Source organism: Excalfactoria chinensis, chromosome 5 (genome assembly GCF_039878825.1).
Source record: "Excalfactoria chinensis isolate bCotChi1 chromosome 5, bCotChi1.hap2, whole genome shotgun sequence".
NCBI classification, from domain to species: Eukaryota; Metazoa; Chordata; class Aves; order Galliformes; family Phasianidae; genus Excalfactoria; species Excalfactoria chinensis.
Window position 1 is genome coordinate 32,931,977 of NC_092829.1, and position 18,653 is coordinate 32,950,629.

The 18,653-nt window shown below is 39.2% G+C and overlaps 1 protein-coding gene across 3 annotated transcripts in view; it reads right to left on the reverse strand.

The window, feature by feature from the left end:
• The window catches only part of PLA2G4B (phospholipase A2 group IVB), a 33,747-nt gene extending 16,174 nt beyond the window's left edge, over nt 1-17,573 (reverse strand). The window contains exons 1-7 of one of the 3 annotated variants that reach the window (XM_072337391.1): nt 17,438-17,573; nt 11,167-11,308; nt 5,416-5,488; nt 3,726-3,862; nt 2,945-3,076; nt 1,593-1,651; nt 182-224 (exon numbers count right to left, since the gene is read on the reverse strand). In XM_072337391.1, the coding sequence (XP_072193492.1) occupies nt 182-224; nt 1,593-1,651; nt 2,945-3,076; nt 3,726-3,862; nt 5,416-5,488 (444 nt within the window). In that variant the 5' untranslated portion in view covers nt 11,167-11,308; nt 17,438-17,573. Of the gene's footprint in view, nt 1-181; nt 225-1,592; nt 1,652-2,944; nt 3,077-3,725; nt 3,863-5,415; nt 5,489-10,886; nt 11,141-11,166; nt 11,309-17,437 lie in introns of those variants that run through there. The other 2 variants (XM_072337390.1, XM_072337392.1) reach the window with 2 other exon arrangements.
• Between the last annotated feature and the right edge of the window lie 1,080 nt (nt 17,574-18,653).

Genomic DNA, 18,653 nt, shown 5'->3' on the forward strand with positions numbered 1-18,653 from the left:
TGGCCAGCCCAAGGAGATAGGTAATGGACCACATGCTGACTTATACCACAAGAGGACTATGTTTCAACAGCTTAAAAAGCTCTTTATTAAAAAGCACATGCCCCAGAAAGCTGTTAGGTTAGATAATCTCCCAGTTATTGCAGGAAAAGTAACCCAAGCTAAGTTCATACGTGAACCTTACCACTAGGACATCATTAGTAATGACATACTCTGGAGGGCCAGGACTAAAAAGAAGCAAAAAAGAAACAATTAGTGAAAATCCAGTATTTTTTTTTAATAGCAGTTTCATTACTTCCTGTGTAAAATTGAATACGGTTACATTAGTGTCATCTTTTACTTTCTGGAAGGTATACTGTATGATCGTCTGCTAAGCACATGAACCAAAATGCAGTACGTAACAGGAGATCCCACAAAAATATCAGTTCTTAAAACTACAAGAAAAAAGCTGTACTTGTCTATTTGGAATCATGTACTGCCCTTACCAAATAGCCACATGGCTCAGGAAAAAGCAAAGTCATGCACTCTCCAAATACTTATTAGGAAAGACATTTTTTGAATGATCTAGATAATAATTTACAACTGGTCACCAAAGAAAGGCAAATTAGAATTGGTTCCCATATATGTATGACTGGAAAACACAAAGGTAAATAACATAAGGACTTTGTCCCTGACATCTCACCTTGTAAGACCCAGATCTGTCACTGAATGGTTGGAGTTACTCACAGAACTAAATAACTACAGAGTCTAATAACAGAACCTCTCATTACAGCTAATACTCCAAAGGCACCATATTGCACACATTCCTAAGTGCTTCCCCTACACCCCTAGTAACTTGAGCTGTGAAAAATCTTCTGTTTATTTCTAGTCTGAACCTGCTTAGTCCAGCTTCTAAGAACTGCTTCTCACTCTGAAGTTGAATCTGGATGAAATTGACTCCACATTTGCAGGAGATGCTTACACCATCTCTTAAGGAGTCTCTCATAAAAGAATGGATTTTCTGAGTTACGTTTTCCATTTCACAGCTGCCTGTTCTAATCATGCATTTCACCAGTTTTAAATGGACTATTTCCAAGAGCATTTAAAAGAGAGAGAAAGTTTAACTGATTGAATTTGTTCTCCTACAGTGTTGATTATCACTTTGAAGAGGGGGAGATCATAAATGTATTATTCATAGATTGCATGTTCTTTCAGTTTAACTAAGCTATCACCTAATGATTTATCTGATGCTGTCTACATCAGTCTACGTACATTTTGTTTTCTGGTCTTTTAGAAACATCATGGTGTACGAGGCATTGTTAAATTAGTGATAATAGCTCATTTGTTATGTCTTGTATGCATCTTCTGTGCAAGTTATTGAATCCTGTCAGTGTTACTGCAAGATCATGTTACGATCAGGATATAAGCACCAGACATAAGATAAGATTTGTATACAATACACTAAAAGACAGAGTTTGCTGGGGAAGTTAAGGTAAAACAAACAAATTTTAAGAAACTGAAACAGTAACTCACTGCTGGGAAGAAGAGCTGCAAGTTCTGCTTTCTTATACACTGCCTGGCAGATACATACCTTTCAACTTTGGAATTTTACTCACATTTTTTCCATCCAGAATTCCACTTCCAAACTTTCCCATTTCTTAATGCACCTCTCTTTCTAAAAAGAAAAGAGTAAAATAAATGCGGATTATTGGAGGCTGCAAGAGTTTACTGGTAGAGAAACCCAAAATCATAGAAGGACTTGGGTGGGAAGGGACCCGAAAGCCATCTTTTTCCAACGCCATGCTGTAGGCAGGACTGTCACCCACCAGATCAAGCTGCTCAGGGCCCCATCCAACCTGGCCTTCAGAATGCCTCCAGAGATGAAGCATTCACAAGAAACTTGAAAAGCATTTCACCACAGTGTCTGATGTCTCTTCTGTTAATGTTACCAAATAATCTGTATGTCACTTCTTTCCAAAGCTGAGATTGCAGGAAACGCATGTAAGATTAATATTCTACCACTGTGGGTTATGTAGAATTATACAACTTACAAAGACCCATGGAGGAAAAGCTCAGCTACAACAGAAATAAAATGGATTTCTGCAAAGATGGTCTGCCCAGGATAAAGGCATTGACACTCAGTAACAAATATGACAAATTCTGGTGTCATTTCCATTTAAATTACATTCATGTTGAATCCAGTAGAGATGAAGGGAAGGAGAACACTCCCAAGCAAGGAAGTTACTGAATCATTAACATTTCCCAGTGATTCAGTGAGTGGTTGAGAAGTGCATTCCACCAGCCTGCAGAGTCATAAGGGGGAATCCTTGTTAAGAGTTCTCAGCCTTCAAAAAGTAGCTGTAACTCTGCTATGGACTGTTTCTTTACTATTAAAAGCATACAGCAGTACCTCAGCCACAACTCACAGGAGTCCAGGAACTGTCACAGAACTATCCCAGTTTTGTTCACCGGTCAACTCTCCTTCAAGTACTCCTTAATAAAAAATACCAGTAGAACAGGCATCCCTTACCTATTGGCTATGAAAACCTCAATCAACTAGAAGAAATCCAACATGAACATTAACATGAAAAGCCTCAAAGAATCATTTAATTCAAGTGGTTAGTTGATTATCTTCAAGTTTTTAGTAGAAGTCATCAAGAGGAGACGTTCTCTAAGCATAGGAAAAGTGGAATAAAGTCAAAAAGTAAGAAAGTTGTTTTGGGGAATAAAAATGATGAAAATGACTGTATTTACAGATGCCAGCTATTAACATTTATTTTGCATGCACAGAGATGGCTGCACAGGATAGAAGTCACTTCATTTTCTGAATCTGTGAAAACAGATTACAAAGTCACAAAAATCTACCACAATGATAACTGACCTGATGAGATATTGATGACGCAGACCCAAATTTGATCTAACCCAGAAGCCAACATGGAAAGTAATTCCATGTATTTTCAGACCTTACCTCTGATTTCAAAGCAAACTTCTCACGGACTCTCTCTCCAGGTCTGACTCTAGCAATATTAAAAAGAACTGTGAACTGCATGTCATCTTTGGTGAGTGGATCTTCATCACACACCGCCAATTCTAAAATGTTCTGGTAGTAGAAGAAAATAAATATGAACTCTTATTGAACTGCTGTTTTCAAGAAAAAATATAAATAAAATGGCTACAGACTTTTGCAGCTGATTGACTCGCATAGTGGTATGAATAATGGTTTCTTCAGGAGTCTGGTAATGTGGAACCAAATCATAAAATTCAGCCCTGGGAAACATATCGTGGAATAGAAGAAAACAGCCACCAGCAATCTCACTATTCCAAGACAGATAAGATGTTTGGTGCTCTGCACCACTACCAAAAGAATGCACTTATTCAGTTTGTTCATTCTCAAATTTCTATTAACTATGCAGCAACCCCTCTATCCTTCCCTTACAACCAGCAGATGAAATACTCTTTCCACACTAACCATTCAAAATAGCCCAGAGATGAGGCATGCTACAGCAGTACTCATCTCTCAGGTGACAACAAAAGGAAGGGAATCCACATTAGCTCAGATGTAGGAATTTATATCACAGATGTTGACAACTTATTGAGGGGAATGCTACTCTGTATATCTGCTGATTTGTGCTAAATTCCTTCTCATAAACAATGTCTTAAGGTATTTAGCACATTTGATCAACAGGGAGTCAATTGTGGACTCCCAGCAATTCCAAATTGTAAAATCTCTGTTGTTTTTTTTTTAATACCTCAACTTCTCTCTGGATCCTAAAGTAGAAAGTCTCATTCCAGACAGGGTTGTCAGAATTCTTGATAGTTTTGGTCTGAAGCTTTTCATTTGAAGCAGATGGCAGCCACAAGCGCACATAGCAGTCTGATGCAGTCACTGCAGCAGGAAAATAAAATAAAATCCAGATGCCAATATTATAGATGGGCAAGGCCATGATTCTGGGGAACAATAAATACTTTAACAAAATAATAATAATAATTAAAAAAAAAAAAAAAAAGAGAGATCATTGGTTGGAAGCAACCAAGGAAAACCATCTTGGTATACAACCTAATTTCTGGGTAGTTACAAATTGCAAATACCACATGCACGCATGCACACACAAGATACAGTGAGAGCAGTGTTTCCCATGTGAAGAGAAAGAAGTAGAAAAGAGCCCATTGACAATTCATCAGGCATATTCCCTACCATTCCAGTCAATTGTGTTTAGAAGAAGTTTAACTGAAATTAATGCTAGCTCCAGAAAAGACAATTAGGATGGTTACAGGAAAGGAAAACACATATTATAAACAAGATGACATGAGACTGGCTTGCTCAGTCTCACAACACAAACACAGGGGGGACAGGACTGTCGTCTTGAAGGGTTAGCTACTGGTGAAGATCTGTTGCAGTTATAGGCCAGTGTGGGCCCAAGAACAAGTTGGAAATCTTCTCAATTCCAGCCTAAACCTATTCTTTATGGTTAGTGTGGTCAGTGTCTGGAGCAGCTGTCCTTTGGGAGAAGCAAGATGGGAAAGCACATTTACTTTGAGGACCTTGACAACGGTGTGAAAAGAAATCTCCAAGTTGATGTCTTTCAGAGCTGGAGTCTGGACTTGACTGATGACGTCTACTGCAGCCCGAGAGGCCTAAATACTTCAGACTGGTATCAAGCAGTGAATAACAATGCCCCGCAAGGTTTTGGCAGGAAAGTGGAACTGTCCCTTCAATAGAGTAGACAGAACACGTCATTGAGACTCAAATACAGGCCTCGTCACACTATGGCCATTCTGGTGTCCACCTCTGGACACAATACCTGAAGTACAGTGAGAGTATAAAAAAAGGCAGCTTGAAGTATTTTTGCTGGCAGAGGAATACACAGAACACTGCAAAAAATGATAGCTGAATGGCTGATCCATCATACACCTTGAGGAGGAGCCATAGGAAGCTGTGAGAGTGAGATCAGAAGTTAAAGAATGTGGAATAAAAAAGTACACAGAAAAGTCTGCTTTGCCTGCACATTCAGCACGTGGTTAGGGCAGGATCCGCAGAGGTTCTCCTTAGTCAAAAACTTAGGAACATTATTTAACATGAAACACCCCAAATGACCCTCTTGTCAGAAATTCTATTTTAGAAGGTCTGAAATTCTCCAATTGACCTTTGACTCCAAGAAAATGTATAGACCGCAGTTCCCTCATGTGGTCTACTTTCCCTTACTGGTTCAGAAAGTTCAGCTGGGAGTCTTGGATTTTACAGTTTCTCTGAAATGCCAACAGATCTGTCCTCTAAACTAATGATACCTCAGGCATTTGATCTAATTGCAGCCCTGACGTTAGTACTTCTATTGCTCTGCTTTATGCGTATATGTTATTTGTATACCTTCAGAACTTAGGAACATTGCTCACTGTGTAAACTCTAAAGGTGACTAAAAACATAAGCAAACCACAACTCACATAGGTCTCTTGACTTGATGTTCCTGGCTTGTATGATTCTTACAGAAAGCATGTAGATGGGACAAATCTTCATCTGCAGAGAAAACAAACGCAATGAGTTTCATCAGCTCATCCTACAGAAATCATGCGTATTTTGAACTGTACAGAGGACTGTCTGTCCTTGCTGTTTGCCTGTTTGAAGTGAGGAGGTCACCTTTCAGTGGAAGTGCACCATGCTAAGATGAAAGCACAATTACCCACTATTTGCTGAGTCCTTGAAGACTATTTGCCAAGCAGCTTGAATGAATGAAGACAGAGAGAGAAAGAAGATAGCAGCTCATATAATGCTATAGGAAGCTTCTGTAGTCACCCTAGAAGTGTCTGTTTACAAACAATCTGGTATATACATGGCTGTGGTAATGGCTGTTCTGCCAATCCGCAGAGAAACTTGTGCCACAGCTGGGTCAAAACTGGGCCTCTGGAAGGCAACACTAGGAACTCACAGCTGCCTGCCTGGGTCTGGGCACAGTACTGATACTGGCTCTAGATACGGCAGTTACCAACAGTTTAAAAGGTTCTGATTTCATATTCCAAGCAGGACTAGATTTTCATGATGTTTATATATAGGCCAAGTTCAGCAAAAGGCATCTAGTGGAATGTACTACAAGCTCTAAGTGGACCATACAACCACACACCCAGCAGAAGCCCTTCAGATGAAGGATAAAAAGTGCCCTGATTTGAAGATATAGTACCACAGCATCCTACATCATTAGGCATCTTCAATTCATCTAATGGAAATGTGACCAATTCTCTTTCAGATATAAGATTTATTCCTATCAGAAACAAGGTATCAGTGCAATGCTTGTTTCAATTGACTTGTTCCAAACTCTCACAAGAGTTAAGCTTGTCCCAGAGTCCCAGCCTAAGCTACTAGAAAAATACTCTGCACTTTCAAAAAAGGTTCCAATAAGCCTGAATGAACACTCATATGCAGATGCAATAAACTTAATGAAAGGAAAATATTCCCCCCCCCCCCTCTTTTTTTTTCTCTCTCTCCAAATCAGAACATTCAAAATTTCTTTTCAAATAAAAATAACAGTCTCTCTATCTTTAAGACATTAGAACAAGGACAAACATGCTAAAAATACTCCATTAGCATCCATGGTACTTTAAGCTACACACTGACTGGAACATGAAATCTGTTTGCCTAAACCAGAGTATTGCACTGCACTGCAACTGTATACGTATATTTTGAAAAGTAGCACCGTGATTAATTTTCTTGACACTGAAATGATTAAGCTCAGAGACAGTAGGAGCTGAGGAAGGGGGAACTTCTCCATACAAACAGTCACTATTCAAAATCCGAAACTCTTTCTAAATGTGATGGAGACTAATGGACATTAGTTTAACATATTATGGACATTATGAGTTCCAGTGAGGACAATTCCAAACTATTCCAGTAGCCCAGTGAAAGAATTTTAATTTAATTTTCCCATGCAAATAGCTATTAAACATAGAAGCACCAGCTGGAACACTCAGCATTCCTAGTGGGTTTCATTAACATGAAATATTGGATTTTGTAGCCAATTACAGGGTTGACTGTTTTTAATTAATATGGTAATTCTATGCTGTTTTGTAATCAACTTCCCCTTGCTCAATGGAAACCCAAATCGTTCTCAGATTTTGCCTTCACTGGAAAAATAAATGTTGGTGTATAATTTGCCCTGAACCTTACTTGATGAAAATTTCTTAATTTCTTACAAGAAGGTGCATCTGCAGTTCACTATCAGTCTACTCTTTGTTGTGACAGGCCATGCTTTTGCATCTTCTCCCACTAGAGCCAGAAAGCCTCATTCCTCCTCTCTTCCCCTTTCAACAGCAAGCATTTCATTTAATGCAATATCACCTAAGATGACTGATCTTTACTTCAGATTTGGTGTAGCATAGCCTTTGTGTTGTTGCAGGGAAGACATAAACAGGTTCAGATGGGTAAAGGTGGCTGTAACAAATCCTACAGACTGCAAATTCCCATGAGAAGCAAGAAGACATCCAGATCCCAAGGCTGCAGTTACTCCAGATTGTGGTAGCCATTCAGAATAGAGCCAATTCTCTTTTTCATCAGAAAAAGGCTGAACTCATTTCCCTAGAACACCTTTTCATTTGCTGTTTTCATAACATGAAAAGGAAAGTGCAATATTGCTATTAATAAAAATTGCTAAGCATAAGTGTTATATCCAGATAGCTCTTCCAAAGCTATCTACTTGCAGTTCTACTAATCTCGTTCCTTACTTCCTTGTGAGAACCAAAGTTTCCTGTATAGGCTCACAGAGACCAACACAACACTTCTGGAAACATCCAGAGTCAAATGTAGTCTTCATTGAAGCACATCACTCTACTTTTGCCTAGAAATACAACCATCCTTATTTGCTAGAAAATTAATCATGCCAGATTGAGGCCAACAATAGAGTGCAGGACTCAGCTACTTGTGTATGTCTGCATCCTAGACGACACTCCAGACCAACAAATAGTGGCATGTCCAAACTCCAAAGGAGTATTAAAAAAAAAAAAAAGCATTAAAAAAAAAATCTTCTTTTCACTTGATAGCACTTAGCATTAAACTACGTTTTTGTACTCTTTGAGCAAGTTTTGAGGGGCCATTTCAAGTCTAAAATAGAGAAAATCCAAGGAGGTAAAACTAGCTGCAGCTGTGTAAAACCCTAAGCAAAATGAAAATTCACATCTGTTTCCAGCCTCACGGTGATGATTGTAATAACACATTTTCTGGCCTACTGTCTGGCTTCCAGGGGATAGTCATATGCCTGTCAGCTTCAGGAGGACACATAATTAGCCTCCTCTACTGTTTACAGGCAGTTAGTCACTTCAGGGTTTCATCCCAAAAAGAGAACTTTGAGAATATATGAGCTTCTCAAAGCTCATTAATAAGGAAAAGCCTACTGAGACAGTCTTCAGGTGGCAATGAAAGAAGCAAAAACTACCAAGAGCTCATAGTCTTGATTTCACTACTCACTGTTCCACCATACTGCACCCAGAACAAGGCCCCATGGCTACACTCACTGGTAAATAATTCTTCTAGCAGAGTAGTACCTACAGAACTTGAAAACTGGAAAACTCCTCCCATCACCATTGGTTTGTACACACTGGAAGTCTGACTGCAATCTCAGTGTTGCACTTCCCCAGCCCCAAATCTAAGCAGTTATCAAAGCAGAGTTACCACCATGAGATAACAATAGGTTGTATGAATAGTTTTATATGAAAAGTTTGCTCCATTTCTTTTGGCATTCTCTGAATAATTTTAGAGTTTTCTCTCAGTTTTGTCAGTATTTTTAGGCAGAAATCATTACTTCTTTCCATGCATTACCTCCAGTGGCACACTACAAGCAGTGCAATATCTTATGCGAAGGATCTCACACTATATATAACCATTTGGCATACTCTGATCATTTCTTTTATCTTAGATACTGATGATTTGCTTCAGCTACAGTTTGGAGGTAGTTTATTAAATTAAGGGTAAAGTAAAAAACTTAAAAATAAAGAAAAAGCCCACAACACTTTATGACCTTCGTGATCGGCCTGATCCAAAACACTCTCTTTCACATAAATTCTTTAATAGATAATGTGGGCTGAGAGCACTGGGAGTTGAACTTTTAGAAAGAAAATCCAATTTTATTTATGAATATTCATTGTAATTTCATGTTTTCAGTGATGGATTGTTTCAAGAGTCACAGTAGGTTTGGGATGTACCTTCCTTATAGTCTACCAGTCTTCTCTTTACCTGTATGGGTAAGTCCCTCAGGGATTTGTACTGTTTCTGAGTATCTTATCTTATTATAGAAAAAAATATTCCATGTTTCAAAAAGAACTGCTGGAGTGCTAACGCTTGTCTGAGCAGAAGGAAGTACCCCCTTATGAAAAACAAGAGTCTCAGAAAGCTGCAAATTAATACTGTCCACTACTTCCGTGCAAACTTTGTAGTACTTTTAAACAGCAAAACAATTAACTTGGAGATTTTCAGTAGGCCTTTCTAGATAGTATGAAGTATCCATGTTTTCCAGACAACTTGCTTTTATAATCCAAAAGAAATAGAAGAAAATAAAAAGAACACAAAGCGTGATTTTTGTCCCTATTTATCCAATTAAACATACTGAAAAATATGCATTTTCCTGGCAGAATGCCACAGCTCATGCAGTACTCAAAACATATTCTTCTGTGGGAGCAAACACCTTCTGACCTGAAGCTATGCTTGAACTCTACATTTAGTCCTTGTTGTCCATAAAGTGGAAGAATGTCTAAACTCAGAGGACAGCAACTGTAGCATTAGGTTCAAATGCAAAAGCTTTCTCTGTAGTAGAGACTTTTTAAATAAAATTTAATCTGTGCTATCTACCCATCTAAAAAATCCTGTGCTACCTTAATAGAGACAAGAGATACTTTGAATGGATGGATGATGCTTAGTTATAAGATGGATAGATAGCTCTGCATCTAACAGCTAAACAGACAGATTAGCTACAAGTTTTATCAAAATAGTTCTTTACATGTGTAATTCATATTATTTGTCCTGGGCACCCAGCATCTGACTGTTTTTAACCTTCCATTAAGTCCACCAATTTAAGCTACCAACAGTTCAATCTTTTAACTTCCCCAGCAAACATGACTGTAGCAAAGTACAGTAAGTATTCTTAAATCTTAAAGATAAACGATTCTCAGTAAACCATAACATGTAACACTGTTTCCCACTATATTTAAAGCCTAGCAATAGCCATATTTCTTTTATTTACTGTAAATTTTGACAGAGAGTTTGATACATAAAGAATGTTTAATTTGTATATAATTCAGACGCGGCACCAATTACTTTTTAAAGACACACATGAGAACATGGTTCACAGCCAATAATTCTGTTGATTTATACTGAAAGCCATCAGTTAAAATCTCTGAATGGAACTCATTGGAAAACTCAAGTCCAAACAAGAAATATTTCCCCTCGAAACACAGACACTGTAAACATTACAGTAAAGATAGCTATATCAGCCAAATGGCTCATTAGAACTCCCCCCTGCAGCTGAAGTAATACAAATTGTGCTTTGTTGCTAGAAAAAGCTGTTGTTTTTTTTAGCTTGGGCAAGCACTGAACATGTGCGATCCTGAGAAAAGCATGCAGTAGGTCTAAAGCACTTTCGTTTTGCATGAAGTAAACTCAAGGCCAGCCCTCCTCCACCCTGGTGTTCATTCCCGCATGTAACCTTATGACAAAAGGGACACATTTTCCTGCATTTTCACTGAACGTAGCTCACACGTTAGTAAGGGCAGAAAAAAAGGGAAAACAGAAAACTGCAAAGTTCAAGAGAACCCTGCTATATCGCACCAGCAGCATCTCAACAGACACAGAGAAGAGCGAGTTTGCTTGTGAGAGAGCCGGCTGTTCCCAGAAGCAAGGCGTCAGGCCACAGCAAAGACAGGAGCTGCAATTCGCTTACCTTGGCTGGTGGGCTCCCCATAGCACACAAGATGGCGACAGCAACAGAAAACCCAATTTGGATAACAGATCTGTCAGCTGACAAACACGCTCACGGCTTGTTGTTGCTGCTGAAATAACCTGAAGGACACATATAATTTATACAGGCGCTGAGCTCCACCCTCTGCCTCCTCTGTATGGGGAAGAGATTCTGCCTACGTCTGAGGGAGACATTTGCAATGCCAGAAGTGAGAGGAAAGCTGCAGTTATCACAGCTCTGCCTATCACTTTACACCTCTTACCTTTTGTTATTACCCCAGTACAGGCCTTCCTGGCTCATGGGTGAATTTTGCCATGTTCAGAAAGTCTTCCTTCACTTTCCATCTTTTCCTTCTAGTCAGTAGATGAATTGCCTGTATCTTTTAAGTTCTTCCACAGAATAATCTAGTGTACATTTTTTTAAATGAAGAGAGGGGATAGCCAGATCTTAGCTATTATAATTGCTAGTGTGAGAAGGTCATTTGTGGAGGCCCTTTTCAATCCTTTCTACATGAGAGGATTGTTTTAATATATTACTAGGAACTGTACTACAGACCTGTAAATCAAGCCTGCTTATTTTGAGTACCTGCTGCATGATAACCCAGTGCAGAAGTGTTGGTGAAATTGGAATAAATATTGCTAGGGAAAGCTGTATACAACTTCTGGGCTTTTCCTCTTCTTCTAACATGAGCATGCCAAGTTTACATCTCCCAGTTTCCACCCCACCAGTGTTGGATCTGGAGGCATCCTTTGGAGAGGCCATGGATACAGTTTCCTCCACTTCTCCTGTGCCATCTGTGGGTTGCTGGTAGACAACCGTGGGCTGCCAGTCAGAACAGTGCTCCAGGCAAACAGTTCTGTCTGTGCTTTAATCCACATTTACAATTTCATGGTGGCTGTCTTGCAGAGCCAAACTTGGAAAGGGCCTGGGGGGCACCATAAACTTGCAATAAATATGTGCTCACCTGAGCACAGTAATATCAGTCATGGGAAGAAACAGGATCAAGCTTCAGCAGACACCTAATGCTAATGGAAGGTGAGAGAGTCAAAACCTAGCTTTCAAAAATTGTAGGTAGTTTGGCAAAACCAAAAAGAAAAAAAAGAAGTGTAACCAAAAGAACTGTTTAAGAAAAATAGGTTTACCTGAGCTCTTTGGTTTTACTCTTTTTCTGACATGCTGTCAATTATGTTTAAACCACTTTAGGCACTTCTCACAAAACAAAACAAAACTCGACAAAATAATTGAACATCTGTTTCATTCAGTTGCTCCTGGGTTTATACAAATGATAATTAACAGCTCAGATTTACACTGCAAGAACACTCTGCTGTGACTGACAGGACTGGATGCAGGATCACCCAAGCAGCAGGACAGAGCCTGAGTACTAAAGTTGCCATTTCTAAAATACTAAAAAGAAAGATATCTGGAATAACAATCCGCTCTAAAGTGCAGCTAATCAAAGGGCAGCTACAAAAGCCCTAGGAAGATGAAACATGTTCATCAGAAAGCAAACTGGGGTTCAAATGAATTAACCACTGAATTGTTACACTCCTGCAGTAAAACGATTCAGACAGCTTTGCTTGGAAGTGTGTAGCATCCCTTTTCCAGTGATAACAAAAAAGCAAAGGCAAAGAAGAAAAATCTCTTATCCAGAATGGAGTTTTGGTTTTCCTCCTCCATAGTGCTGTTGCAGCTTTGATCACAGTTTCTGCTGCTGTAGCTGAATTGAGAGACCAAAATAGTAGGCTGACAAATTCACCTCCTAAATAGAAGGCAAATGGAAAAACAGCCAGAGAAAAGAGAACTCCACTCAAAATGGGGTATGTCTGCCTGGAAACGGAGTAACACATTCAAAACAGAACAGCTGCAGCAGGGAGACACAGGCCTTAATGGAATAAGAAAGAAGAAAAAAAGCTCTTAAACGTCTTCAAGTCAAGGTGTAGAAGTAATTTTGGAGAGCTATGGAATTGATTTTTCCAATAGCCCCTCCAAGAAATTAATGTTTCCAGTAAATCAGAATGGCCAAAATACATAAAACATCTTGTGTTGCTTGTCAACAAGCGCACTGACAAGTACCACATCCATTTCCTCCTGGTGATGGGGGAGATGGGCTACGTGATGTTAGGCCTTACTACAGACACAAAGAATGTACAGGATGGGGAAAGTAAGACAAAGAAATTCAAGTGCATAGAGAAGGAAAAATAAATCTAAAAGCTTAAATCCAAAATAAAGAGGGCATTCAGCCGAATGCATGAAGTGAACTAACTGAATCATAGGCAATGTCTTCAGGGGGGTGCAGAAAGCCTTCCCCATCCCTTTTTTCTATAGGTGGGAAGAGTCATGGCAAGATTATATCAGTGGAGCTGATAGATGTAAAGAATATAATGTTTTATCTGTGATTATAATTTGTAAAATGCTGCTCCAGACAAAAAAACAAAAGAGATTCCAAAAAGTCTTTATGGGTTAATTAAGTTGATATCATCCTGCTATTACAACTGAATCTCAGTTCTTTTCTGAATTAATATTTAGAAAGTACTTGGAAATCAGCTGAGAGAATTAAAAACAGAAATAGCTGTACCAAATCGCACTCAGGTTGAAATGCTTCATACAGAAACTGCTGGCAGTTTCCAACAAGAGACCCTAAGAAATAAAATCCAAATGGAAGGAATGCAAACTTGATCTGTTCTCAGTATGCAAGAAACAAAAGGTAATTAATATGGTGTTCAGCTTCATGCAACTTATCCAGCATGCTGCTCATTAACATCCCTTTGTATGAAGCTACTCACAGCCCCAGCTAGGCTGTCAGAAACCAAGCTGCAGAATGACAGCAATTCAAGATGGCTGTGATTTGGATCATCCTGTTGGCATAAACTTAAAAGCTAACTGAGGTAGAGCTTGTAAAAGGTACTGAAGGCCCATGGAGCAGTTTCTATTATTTATCCCAGCAATGGCACCAGCACAGCAAAATTTCATACTAGAATGCCTCTAGAACGTACCCTCAGTGAAGCACTCAGTCCTTTGATGCTCCATCCTAACAGCTTATCAAGCAAGTATGGCAATTACTGAGACCATCTCCTATAAAAATAAATCACAATTTTGCTTGAAAATGTTTTTTCATTCACCTCATGAAATCTGTTAAGAAGAGAGAAGTGATGGATCTTGTTAGGTCTAGACGTTGCCATGTCACTGAGAAGATGGAGGTGGAAGATGGGGTAGCTTCTTGTTGCACACGACAGTGGCAATGCGAGATGGCAGCCACTTTCTCCATGCGTCATAAATCAGTTCCTGCCTTGCTCAGCTCAGTGGCTGGATTAAGAAAATTACAGTAATTTGAGGAAATAATAGTCTATATTCAAACAAAAAGTTTTCAGTGTTTCCTCTGTCTCATCTACAAAATTATAATAAAGAATTTGCACCCAAAAAAAATCTTATGAAACTGCACTGTCATTTTTCAATTAAACAGTGCCATGAGGAATGAGAATATAGAACAAAGCTTCAGAAATGTCAGACTGTCAGACCTTTCAAGACCGAAATATTTCATTTTGACATAAAAGCTTCTTAAGTGTCACTGCTCCCTCTACACACAGTCCTGTTTGAGCAAAATCCACACCTAATTTGAAATTATTTCACACCTCTGAATACACTGCAAACATCCATTTACATCACACCTAATATTAATTAGAACAAAACACCACGTTATCACTCTCTGAGCAGCAGTCAGGTGATAGCATCATTATTAAGTTAATAGTCTTTCTGGCTATCAAGATCCAAACCTGATTCAGAAAAGTAAAAGGTGCCATATTCTCTTGCCCATCTCATGAACCACTGCAATCTTTAAGATATCATACAGTAAAATCAGCATCTCTGGCTCTTCATCCATGTCTTTATCCTGACCAGGGTAAGAAAGCTAATAATTTCCTGAGATATTTTGCAGGTGTGGGTGTAAATATGGTGAGATGGCGATCTCTGTAGCTTCAAGATGGGAGGAAATTGCTTATTATTTATCTGGGGGTATCTGAGGTCTGGAGTGCCATCTTTCCAAGATGCGTCAAAGTAAAACCACACATTGAAATCCACTGTGTCTAAGTTCAGAAATTGTTCTTTTGTTTTAAACCAAGTGATTGCAGAGCATCTAATTGAAATAATTGAGTAAGAGACCTCAGTGTAATTCCACTCAAGCCAGTTTCTGAGACCTTTATCTTCAGATCTTATTCAAATAGTCTGACACTGATGTCAGTACCAAATTGCTTGAGTAAAGACCTCTGAAGAGTTAGGTAAGCATTACACTTCACCACTTGGCTGACAGGAAGAATTGACTTATGTTTAAGGCATTTAGTTTCAAATTACCAAAGGAAGAGTATCTTTCTTAGTTGCCACCAATCCCTTGTATTTTTTGAATATCATCTTTTCAGAATCAAGAAATTAACATTTGTTTTATTCTATTGTTTTTCAGCTTAGGTAACTAAAAATTATTTGGGGCAAGATCTACTGGGGCAATGTTTGCTACTCAGTGTTATTATGCAGACCAAGAGTAATTAAAAAACAAAGTTTACTGTCATACTATGACACACACAGCGTTATATCCTCTCTAACTCTTCTGCTGTGTCAAATCCTCATTAAGCCCTGAAAGCAATTTTTTTTTCCAAGGATCTACCTTTACCCAAGTACAGCCCATAGATGTTGGCTCAGAAGAGCCAGAAGAAACATACAGGGAAGAATCACACAAGATTCTTCTCAAAAGAGCCATATTCTGATTTCAGGTAACATGAAAAACACATAGGGTTCGGTTCCCTCCTGACAGTAATTACCCTCCAAACAGTACTCCAGAATTAACAAGATTAAGGACAGTAGCACTCCTTCGGCCAAATGCGAAGCTCACCTAAAGAACTGAAGCAACAGAATTATTTTTTTCCTGAGGAATTATCTGGCCCCTTTCTCTCTAGTGGCACGCAGATTATTACACCTCATTATCCTCCATATCAGAAAATCATGGGGCTTCTCACTATCTTTTCAGACATTCTGAAGTTACTACAGTGTTGTCAAAATCACCAAGCAAACTTTTCCTTTTCTTACGCTCATCACTGTATCTTCCTTTTTCACCAAAATTTCTATATATCAGCCAAACTTTGGGAACAATTTAAAATGGAATAACCAGAGTTTGACTGAAACTATTAGAGCTGTTACTGTTTATGAAACTTACAAGTTTATTCACAGCAATAAAAATCCCCATGACTTGCTTCTGATGATGAAGACTACTTCATGGGCTCTACAGTCATGGGGATTTTAATACAGAAGCTCCTTCCACATTGATATTTATCCCTAGAGAAAACATTTCAAAGAGAAAAGTTAGACCTGTGGCTGTGCTTCCAGTCCACGTAAGCCATTCTTGAGACTAAAAGATGTCAGCAAGCTTTCCTAATAGTGCAATTGGGGATACAGCCTGAGAGCACCCTCAGCTTTATTCCCTCAGTATGTTTTCTGTCACCTGCTCCCCTCTGCCCAGCATAAAAGGCAGATCACTGTAAGCATGGAGCCTGGCACTTTAAATACACTGAGCTTCTCTGTTCATACCAGCAAAGCTAATCTAACCTGTGCAAAGTCATCCACGGAGCCTGATGCTATCTCTGAATGCCTCTATGCATGCATATCATACCTTCTTTTTTTTTTTTTTTTTTTTTTTTTTTTTTAGCAGAACATAAAACAAAACACTTGACTGCAATTATAAATGCTCTCATTCTAGTAAAAAACTGTTTTTTCTTAGGCCCAGCCCTTTTTTAACTTCTTCATTCATGTCATATTGTGGGACATCGGAAGTTCCCAAGAGTTTTATACACTGTTTCTTGAAGTCTGAAAATCCAGAATGGTCCTCATCTCCTACCAAAGTCTACAGAAATACATAGGGTTCAGCATAAAAGAGAACTAGGGTGCTTTTAACCTTAGACCTCCAACATGGTTTATGTGGCAGAAGAGACACGTGATGGCCAACAAGCATGAAAAATCTTGTGTAGATCATGAACTGAGTCTGTTCAGAGCAGAAAACTAAAATAAGCTTTGTAAGCTGCCTCCTTTCCCAGAGGATCCAGAACTATGGGCCAAAGGTCTAAAACTGAGACCTAATATTTGAGGTCTAAAAGGTCTAAAGTTACATCTCCTTGGCTTAGCCAGGGAGAGTCCACATTAGAAGATACAGACTCATACAGAGACTCTAGCTTCCAGGGGTAGAGATCTGATGAAGACTAGATTTCAGATGTTGAGCTCTCCTAAGCATACCTCCAGGAATCAAGTCTCACCCACAACCTACCAGTGCAATGGAGCACTAACCAGTAATGGTGCCTACTCTGCAACACAAGCAATTTGTACTCTGCAACCTCTCCTCATGCAATAGATATGTTGCAAAGTGGCAAAGACCCTCGCCTTATATGATTCAAACCCACTAATTGCCGGTGTTCCCCACAGTGCATACTGAATGCATTTGTCAGACAGGCACTAGCAGGCAAGCTGTGAACCACAAAACTCCAAAATGTCCCGTGACTTACCTGCACCAGTACTGAGAAATGGAAGACTCATCTCAGAGGAAATCTTGTTGGCACATCTCTCCTCACCCTCCCCAAATAGGTTTCACTCATGTATACAGAAATTAAAAATAAATAAATGAAAGATTCTGAAATGTTCCTGGGCTGATGTCTCAGTTCTCATGCCAGGACTCTGCCTACATAGCTGTTTCACTGCCATATGGGTGGGCAAGCAGTCGCTTGGGTAGGCTAGAATTTTTGATGCTACAGGATCTAACTAGCTGGAAGCAAAGGAATTGGCCAGTAGTTGAAGGACTTCAAATGGGCAGCTCATTCAATTGCTGACCAGCCTAGGGGGTAGCTCCTGGTAACTGGGAGAAGCTAGCAGTGTCATGGCATCGCAGAATGGTGGGTAGCCAGTGGAACAGGCCAGGTAGGTTCACAAGATTTACAAAAGCATGACAACTTTCCAAGCAGGTTTCCATGAACCTGGAGAACCAGACAACCAAGCAATGCAAAACCCAGTCAACATTTTCAAAAGAGTAAGTGTTGCATCAGAAAACTTACGATCAGGTCTATTAATCACATATCACTTCCTCACGCATGCTAGAACTGTGAATGGGAAGTACCTGGCTGTTGTTAGCAACTCCTATTTCTTCCTCCTCCTCAGACTTGATACACAAACAGCTGACAACTTGGACAGATATGTGGAGCACTGAATGGATTGTGCAACAGCTTTGTGCTCTTGCTTATAGGCAAAAGAGGAGAGAGGAAGTGAGAATTTAAATGGTAATGCTCCCTTCTCTATATAAATACTCTTTGACTCTGTCATAAATTCTCCACACATCCTAGGCAAGTTAACAAGCAATCTGTACAGTTAAATGAAAGTAGCAATAATCAGTTCATCTGATATCTGGGAAACTGGAGCAATGTTGGAAGAAAGATGAACTAGAAATGCAAAGAGAAATTGTCATTACAGAATATGAAGAAACCAAAGTTAACATTTTAAAACACCCTTTTCAGACACCTTCAGTTTATGAATGCAGACACTGCATACAGGTGCTGCTGATGTACTGAGAAACTCAGTGTATTCCCTACTAAGCTTCTGTATCACAGGAGACATCATTTTACAGATGGTCTGGGGAGTACCAAATAGAACACTTAGACTTATGTGGCTCTGAATCAAATTAAATTAATGTTTGTATTACATTATTACAGATGCAGCTAAATGTTGTTCACT